Source organism: Gigantopelta aegis, chromosome 6, assembly GCF_016097555.1.
Source record: "Gigantopelta aegis isolate Gae_Host chromosome 6, Gae_host_genome, whole genome shotgun sequence".
Classification (NCBI taxonomy): domain Eukaryota; kingdom Metazoa; phylum Mollusca; class Gastropoda; order Neomphalida; family Peltospiridae; genus Gigantopelta; species Gigantopelta aegis.
The window spans coordinates 44,094,075-44,104,273 of NC_054704.1; the positions used below are offsets into that span (position 1 = coordinate 44,094,075).

The 10,199-nt window shown below is 37.6% G+C and overlaps 1 protein-coding gene across 1 annotated transcript; it reads left to right on the forward strand.

Moving 5' to 3' along the window:
* The first annotated feature begins 4,253 nt into the window (after positions 1-4,253).
* On the forward strand, positions 4,254-4,847 carry LOC121374568. Its single transcript, XM_041501672.1, has one exon. It carries the CDS (start codon positions 4,254-4,256, stop codon positions 4,845-4,847), a length of 594 nt encoding a protein of 197 aa, XP_041357606.1.
* Positions 4,848-10,199: the final 5,352 nt, after the last annotated feature.

Here is a 10,199-nt window from a genome sequence, read left to right on the forward strand (position 1 = left end):
TTCTGCCAACACCGTCCCCAATGTTGTTGTTTTTAGGTGGGTTTTTTTAAATAATAATTACAAGACCCCACAAAAAACAAAACAAAAAAACAACAACACCCCAACAAAAAAAACCCCACACACACCAGAACCCCCCCAAAACAATAACAACAACAAAAACAAACACATTAAGTCCCACAACAGCAACAACAAAACAAAATAAACAAAAAAACATTAAAAAACCTAAGAACCACACATTAAGTCCCCACTCTAAATTTTACATTGTAATTAGCACTAAGCATCTCTTCACTTATAGTGTTATAGGAAGTTACCAACGGCTTGAATTACATACGGTTTTGAATGACACAATATTTAACGTCTTATTATGGGTACTGGACATCATGTTTATGGTATTCCGAAACACTCGGACTAAAAGTAACATTTGTTTGTAGAGAACTTGTGGTGTAAGTATCTCTCCGGCAATATTTGTACAACCTGGTGTCCCGAGCGAGTAGATCCACATTGTTTAAACACTTAAGCCAAGAACAAGCCCATGCAACGACTCATCTGTGTCTACATCTCATCATTACAACACATTCTGGGATTTTAGTTGGTTCGCATTTTGTTAATTAGTAGACCATTCGACTGGTATACAAAAGTTCTTAGAATCGCTTTTTCAAAGTTTGTTTTGTTTAACGACACTACTAAAACACATTGATTTATTAATAATCGGCTATTAAACATTTGGTAATTTTGACATAGTCTTAGAGAGGAAACCGCTATATTTTTCCATTAGTAGCAAGGGATCGTTTATATGCACCATCCCACAGAGGGGATAGTACATACCACGGCCGTTGATATATCTCGCTTTTTTTCAAGCACCCCTTTTTTTGTTTTGGATACAACTACTGGCTTAAGTCTAGATCTAGTGTTGTGTCTACAACAATCGCGCTAGAAGATTTGCGACACTTCACTTGACTTCCCTGCATATATTGTTGTTATTGCTCCAGAATACTGGCTAGCAATAATGTCTGCAGAGCAGTTTGTTTAAAGTTTTCTTTCCTTTCAATTTCAATTTATTTTCGTGCTTATATCCAATTAAGGTTCAAGCACGCTGTCCTGAGCACACACCTCAGCTATCTCAGCTGTCTGTCCAGGTCAGTGGGTTAGTTGTTAGCTGGTTAGTGGTTAGTGAGAGAGAAGAAGGTGTAATGGCCTTACACCTACCAATATCGCTCTGGGTTGGAGCCGATACCGGGCTGCGAACCCTGTACCTACCAGCCTGTAGTCCGATGGCTTAATCACTGCGCTACCAAAGCCGGTTTTAAAGTTTCCCTCCAATATTTGTGTGTTGATACAAACATAAGGCTAAACACCCAAGTTCTATGCTTGTGAATACCTTTTTTTGTGTGCTTATATCCATCTGGGCTGTGTCCAGGGCAATAGGTTAGTGGTTAGTAAGAGAGAATTTGGTGTAATGGCCTTACATATACCCATTAAGTCGTTAAAGTCGCACTATTTGTGAACAAGAACCCAGTACCTACCAGAGTTTGGTTTAACTAATACACCACCAAGGTCGGTTAAACATCATGTTATGTCAACCCCTAGTGGCCGCAGTTTGTGAAGAAAATTATACCTGACGTACAAGTGCAGCGGGGTGTGGGGATAGTGCCATTTGGACAGGTTTGACTCCTCAAAACAAAATGACCAAACCTACCACTAACAACAACAACAACAACAACAACAACATCAACAACAACAACAACAACAACAATAAAACACCGATATAAATGAATGTATGAGATGTAATTGTGTTATTTCGCAGTGAATGTTTTACGATAATATTCTTTTAGTGTTTTACTAACCAGCGAAATACCCGTTCAGCGATCGATTTAGTTACCACATAGTAACAATAAGACTACGAAATAAAAAGAATATTTGAAATAGTGATGCATAAGTGATAACTTAAAAAAAAAAGAGTTATTAATAAGTCGTAATTGTTTAGTTTATTTTCTGTCATAGTATTACAGAGTTTTCAGCAGAGTTCGAAATTCCAATTGAAACAGCAATTTACTGCGTAGTAAGACTGAAATGATGAGATAAAAGGAATGTTTGAAATAGCTATGTTTATTTAATTGCAGGTGCACGCTGCTGGATGTATGTCTTCTAAATGTCATCTATAATGACGAGTGGGATTCTGGACATAACGTAACTCACATCGACGAGTCTCGGCTTTCACAAACTGTTTACACCGCAGTTCCGTCTCTATTGTACAGACATCACCACCCAACAGCCATGTTTACTTTAAAACGACAGGGGAACAATGGGGTGCACGCTTCCCACACGGCTAGTAGTTTTGGCAGAAAATAAGAAAGGTTTGCAACTAGCTAATTCAAAAAAAAAAAAAAAAAAAAGAGAAAGAAAACCCCACCAAAACCCTCACACGCAAATACTAGTATTACAACACTAGTCCGAAGGAACGTAGAAAGTGTGGTTCTTTCTACGTCCGAATGTTGTTACATACCCTAAAAAAAATCCTTATATATAGCTGGTATTCAAAACTTGTGGCATCATGTTTCAACCGTTTCTCAACCAAAATAGTGCAACAAACAGTACAAATAGTACACACAAACCAAAAATGTATAACCTACCGAACTCACTAAATCCGATTGAAGTACTTGCATCATTATTAACAAAATAAATCTTCCAACGACAACATAAAACATTTACCCGCAATTTTAATTTTGCAAAATAGATGGAAGCAACTCGCCCTGCACATTAAGAAACATATTGACTTAATGTGCGCCTTGCACCATAACGACACCAGCGATTGAATCCAGCATCAATTTCCTATTGTATAAAATGTGTTAATATTTATAGAATGTGTGCCGCCAAATCAGCTCTCATTGACGACAGTAGTAATATGTCGCTAAAGCTACAACGTGCAACGTCTTAATGAACATACCCTGAATATAAATACAACCCCTCACAATTAAAAGGAGGAGAAGGGCAAAATGCTAGTTCCAAATACAGTGGAAATATGTATAGTGGTATCGTTAAATTAAACAAACTGTAACAAGTCCTATCACATACCTCACCAATGGCTGGCGTTTCCTTATTTAATGCGCAGTTTCAAGTTGAGTGCATTTCGAACTTTGACACAGGGAGATGTTATTTGGTATAGTGCTACCTACAAAACTGTGATTTTATCGGCATACCATCACCACCATCGTCATCATCATCATCACCACCACCACCACCACCACCACCATCATCACCACCACCACCACCACCACCACCAGCATCACCACCAATACCATCATCATCATCACCACCACCACCATCACCACCCACCACCACCACCACAATAATAATCATCATCGTCACCACCGTTACCATCATCATCACCACCATCATCATCACCACCTCCATCATCATCATCATCATCACCATTACCATCAACAACAGTGTAATCATCTCTAATAAATAAATAAATAACATTTTAAAAACTGTTTAAAATAACAAACAGGTTGGAAAAACCCCAAGCAGTTTAAATTCATTATATCAAGAGAGTATATCAAGAGAGTATATCAAGGAACTGTACGGCCGCATCTTGAATACGGCTCATCAGCCTGGTCAACCACTGCAAAGACCAACCAGCAAGCTTTAGACAAGGTTCAAAACCAAGCTCTGCGAATCATAACGGGATCCATGAAGTCTACACCCATTAAAGACATGGAAAAAACTGCAGCAATACAACCCCTTGGTGAGAGGAGAGATGCCAAGATCATGATCCAGGCAGAGAAATTCAGGTACCTGCCCAATCATCCAATGAAACAAAGAATGGATGGTCTGACAAAGAATCGTCTCAAACGTAGCAGTTTCATCCACCAAAGCAGAAGACTTACTAGAGAACACCAAGCTAACCCGTTACCAAAGACACTTCCATTTTGCCCAACAGATCTTCCACAACCATGGAATGATGAACAAGCCAATCTACAGATCAGCATGTCTGTCCCACAGTTGGCTTCAGCAGACTCCCAAAACGACCTGGTCAAACGGTCACTGGCAATGGCTATGATCAGTGACCGGTACCCAGAAGAATCTTGGATCCATGCATACACTGATGGTTCGTCAACAAATGCTGTGGCCAATGGAGGGGCAGGCATATTTATCAAGCTCCCTTCAAGAAATACCCTAACTGCAAAAGTACCAACCGGCACCCACAGTTCCAACTACAATGCAGAAACCCATGCACTTATCAGGCTGCTACAATGATCAAGGATGCAAAAGAAGACTGTCAACAAGTTGTCTTCCTCACAGATGCTCTCTCAGTCCTACAAGCCTTGCAAGGGGAAAAACTTCCTCACCTGAATGAAGCCATGCAAGAGGTAGCAAAGGAAAGACGAGTAGCTCTACAGTGGATCCCAGCACATTGTGGGATTCCAGGAAATGAGGAAGCAGACAGGCTAGCCAAGCTAGGAGCTAATCATGTACAGCCCAGCAACAACATTAGCTTCTCAGAGAAGAAAACCTTGATAAAGGCAGCCAACAGACCCAGGACAGAACAAGATGATTACCACCTTCTCAGTCGCTTGGAACAAGTAACTCTGTTGAGACTCCGGACAGGCCACAACCGACTGAATGCTCACATGTTCAGAAAGTTTAAACTTGCAGCAACACCAACCTGCAGTTGTGGCCTGGAAGACCAAACAGCAGAACACATCTTACAGGCGTGTCCAATTCATCAAGACCTGAGACAAGCTGAGTGGCCAATCGAAACTGCCATACACACCAAACTCTATAGAAAGAGAGGCGAACTGGAAAAAACAGCTCATTTTATCTTACAGACTGGACTATTGGTCTAAATTGTGAAAGAGAAAAAAAAAAAAAAAAAAAAAAAAATTCATTTCATTTTATATTTCATATTATTCAATAGTAAAACCAAACTTTTACACACAAACAAACAAACGAATAAATAAATAAATACTTAATTTACAAACAAAAAGGTCCCCACCTCCCCAAGCAGTTTCAATTTACTTTATTTCTATTCATTTTATTCAATATAAAAAACGAAACTTTCACGTATGATATACAATATTATATACCGTACTTGTTTTTATCTCAGCCGAGCTTGTCAGAATGCCTCAGTATCTGTAAACCCGAGGTTTATTTATTTTGGGCTTGAACTGCTTTACGCAATTCAAGATACAGAAAACACCTTTCTGCTTATGGTCAAATCTTTTAATCTGTATTTGTTAAAGGGCGAATAGACGGGTTATTGTCGATACAGCGAAAACACAGCGGAAGCGATTAACGGTATTTACTTCCCTTGGTTTACCCGCGAACCCAAAATGAGTGAAATTAGTTCCAGCTCGACTTGACGCATCGTCTGATCAGAGGAAGGGAGGGGTACATGTCGTGATAACAATGATGGGATTAAAACACGCCGTTGTCAAGGTCTCACGCGTTATAGAAACTGACATGGAAACACACCAACTACGTCTATATGTCCACTGTTTTATCGATAATAAACAAAAATAAGATAAAACCCTAAGCAAATAAATATATGTTAATAGATCACAGTTGAATGAATCGTTTTAAAAAAAAGTAAATAAATAAATATAGAAAGAAAGAAATATTTAACGTTTATAAGTAAGTAATATATATATATATATAATATATATATATATATATTCTATATATATATATATATATATATATATATATATATAGATATATATATATATATATATATAATATCTATATATATATATATATATATATATATATATATATATATATATATATAATATAGAAAAGCTAAAATATAAAAACTCGATTGAATGAATTGAAAATAAATAAATAAATAAATAGTTTATAATATTTATTATGCATATATATATATATATATATATATATATATATGTATATATATATATATATATATATATATATGTATGTATGTATTAAACCGTTATTTAAATATCGTATTTAATATTAAATGTTATCTGTATGACATGTGACATATTATTGTTTGTACAGTACATATGTCAAAATAAAACGTTTTTTTTGTCTGTTTAATGAATCACTTTAATTGTATTGATAGGCCACACATACAATTTGTACTTATAAAAGTTTCAGTTACTTAATAATATTACTTAGTATTAATATGCAAAAGCCAACGTACCATTTCGTAGTATACTATACGGAATGATAACCTGGCTTGCGAAGATGATACGAAATTTGCCTTAGTGTTTAAAAACTAGGGTCTGTCTCGTGAAAATAGACACTATTATTTTGGTTAATATATAAACCAGTAACACATCTGAACCGGCCTCGGTGGCGTTGTGGTTAAGCCATCGGACTACAGACTGGTAGGTACAGGGTTCGCAGCCCAGTACCGACTCCAGTCCAGAGCGAGTTCTTAAGGGCTCAATGGGTAGGTGTAAGACCACTACACTCTCTTCTCACTCACTAACCACTAAACAATTAACAACTGCACTGTCCTGGACAGACAGCCCAGATAGCTGAGGAGTGTGCCGAGGACAGCGTGTTTGAACCTTAATTAGATATAAGCACGAAAATAAGTTGAAATGAAATGAACACATCTGAATAAATTTACAATAAAGTAAGTCAAGAGTTTGTAACGTTGAAAACGGGAAATATCCTCTAAAACTAGACTAAAGCTCGATTCCATAACCGTTACTGCTCAGAGGTACGTGCGTTTAAGAATGATAAAACACGCTTTTCGTGGTATTACACACACCAGGATGACCAGAAACACTTCGGATGTTTGGACATGGATTATCTAAACAAATAAAATCTAAGTAATGTCTGGTTTTAAATATAAAAAAAACGATCCCATGAAAAATACTGTTTAAAAACTAGGGTCTGCGACTTTAAATTTAACTATACTGTCTACACAAAACGACGCCCATGTCATAAAGAGATTTCGTTGTTGTTTTAAGAATATTTTATCAACATAGTATCTTTTTTTGGCTTTAATAACTTGTTAATTAGGTTACCTACGACGTCTTGTTATCTGTTAAGTTTGAATAATACCACGTTGGGTTGATCTACAACTTATAATTTACGAGAAACGCTTAAACACATAAGTGCACTAAAACACAAAACGATGACACTGCAGCCATGACATCAATGCCCCCAACAACTCGCTGCATGTTTTAGCAGAAAGATATCTTTTCCCGACACCATAACAACATATGGTGCTATTGGTGGTGGAGATGATGATGGTGGTGGTGGTGATGATGATGATGGTGGTGGTGGTGATGATGATGATGGTGGCGGTGGCGGTGGTGGTTGTGGTTGTGATGACGATGTTAATGATGATGATGATTATAGTGGTGGTGGTGATGATGGTGGTGATGATGATGATGTTGGTGATGATGATAGTTGTGGTGGTGATGATGATGATGATAATGATGATAGTGGTGGTGATGGTGGTGGTGATGATGGTGGTGGTGATGAGATGGTGGTGGTGATGATAGTTGATGATGATGATGATGATGATGATGATAGTGGTGGTGGTGGTGTTGATGGTGATGATGGTGGTGATGATGATGATGTGATGATGGTGGTGATGATGATGATGATGGTGGTGGTGGTGATGATGATGATGATGATGATGATGGTGATGATGATGGTGGTGGTGGTGGTGGTGGTGGTGGTGGTATGACGATAAAATCACAGTTCTGTTGGTAGCAGTATACCAAATAACATCTCCCCGTGTCAAAGATGATGATTATGAAGATCTTGAAATTAATAATTATTATCACACCAAAACAAATTATTAAATAAAACGCGCCCTATTATTTGTGTTGGGGTATGTCGTCATTTGATGAAGTATGCATATACATCGAGGTTTCCCCGACTTATTTACAGAACGTGGCGTATAATGGATACCAAAGGTAAGTGGGGCAGACGACAGCATTCTCTGAATTTTAGCAGGTATGTGAACTAATTAACTGAATGAGGTTGCGTGAAGAATTTGCTTTCAGTGACTCAACCACGCCGTTTCTCAATACATATTAAACTTAAGCAAGCACCCTAGAAAGAGGTGCCAGGGTTATGTACCTGTCTCGCTTATTACTTAATTTACGCAGATCACTGTAAAAAAACAAAAAAACAAAAAAAATTAGTGGCTTTAAATGCATCATGCCAGGTCACTACACCGATTTCTCTCTCACTAACAACTAACATCTAACCACTAACCCATATAGCTGAGGAGTGTGCCCAGGACAGCGTGCTTGAACCTTAATTGAATATAAACACGGTAATAAATATAAATTAAATGAAGTAATATCCTAAATATTGGTATTTATGTGAGTTCGAAATAAACATTCGCGGCTAGGTTAAAATACAGTCAAACCCATTTTAAACAAACGTCTATATTAAGTACATGCAAATTTCAATTCAATACAGATCAGATTGTGAGAATATTGATATAATGTCTGTGGCTAGCTAACATAGACGACGAATTTGACTGCAATAACATAGCGTTTATCTGAAGGACATTTTGAAATGCAAACGAGGGTAAAGGGTTTTTGTTTGTTTTGTTTTTTTAACTGTAACATCTTGTGTTTTTCAAAATGGAAATTACAATTTAACCTTCACATAAACTACAACCAAAGTTTAACACTTTTAAATGTTTAACTATTTTAGTATGTTCCAAATTTTTAAAATGTGTTTTGAGTTTGAAAATTAAAGAAATGTTTACTAGTCGTTGTTAATAATGGACGATGACGAAAAACATTATTATGTAACACCCTATCTAGAAAATTAAATAATAAAACCACAGAGTTTATTCTTTTAAGATTAACAGAAATATTTTTTTCTTAATCATTTTATGTCAAAATCAAACTACGTATTATTAATATCTTAATCTTGAACACTCATTTCATATTTATCATGATAGTTTAAGTTTGTTTCACAACATACATTAAATAAATGTACGTTACAAACCGAAGCTCGTTTTGAAAAAGATAAAATACCCGTAGAAAAAGGAACAACTCCAAAACAAGTTGCGACAAAATGCTTTGAAATTGTGTTGTACTCAAAAATACTTCTTATAAAAGTAGGTGCACTCACCATGAAGTATCTCCATTTCGGGTCTTTTTAGGTTTCCTTTCGCATCATTTTGTGTTTAACAGTACTCTGTTACATGTTTCCTGTTTTGATCGCATCAGCACACCTCGTCCACTCACAACACAGGTGTGTATATGCTGTGATTGCGCGGAGTATACCCCGATTACTTTCCAGACAGGTAGCCGAACCGAACCGCACTGCGCCCACCAAGATTATATTGGGCTCGGCTAGGCAAACATAAACACGGAGGAGAGATTCGGCACCAGCACACAAAGTGTTTTTAAAGGTGCGTAGCCGGTTTGTAACACCCAGGTGTTTTCTTTGATATATACTGAAAATCTGTTTTAGGATTCTGTAAAACATTTAAGTATATAATGACCATATCTATTTTAATTGTTTTAAATGTCATAATTACAAATTGAAATACGAGATACACAATTATGGCTAGAAACTCGGAAATTGAATCATTTTAACCTACTGTTTCAGGTGTGTTAGCACGAGTACTCTGACCGTAGCTAGGTAGGTAGATAGATAGGTAATATTTAACATGCTCATATGCCACTAAGGCTTCAAGCATGTCTATCCCGGGGCCGAGTTCTGGGAGGCCAGGGCTCCGCTCCGGGACAGAAAAATTAAATGGACAATTTTGAAATTAAGCCAAAGAAAACCCACACAAAAAAGCAATCCCCCGGACAACCCTAACTCATCCTACGGCCTAAACCGCTTACGCCCTATGGACTATCCTATTTCCGGTGGAGTGCCCCCCCCCACCCCCCCCCCCCCCCCCCCCCCGCCCCCACAGGCGCAGCCCAACCGTTGTGCCCTCCAATCCCGATGTATCTCGTTGAAGATAGTGACGGATAAGTCTCTAAAAGAGAGACTATGAAATCCGTCAGCTGTCAAAGAGGTCACTAGGAGAATGACTTATTCTTTATGGACTGAAGAAAGGAGTTGCAGTGCGTCCGGTGAATCTGGCGAAACGAAACGTATTCCGTTGATCCCGAAGTCCAGAGGCGCCTCTTTGTGAACCACAAGAAACAAAAAGTTATATCATTCATCATCTAGGTAGATAACTAGTTTTACGTGCTTATATACCACTGGGGTTTCGAGCA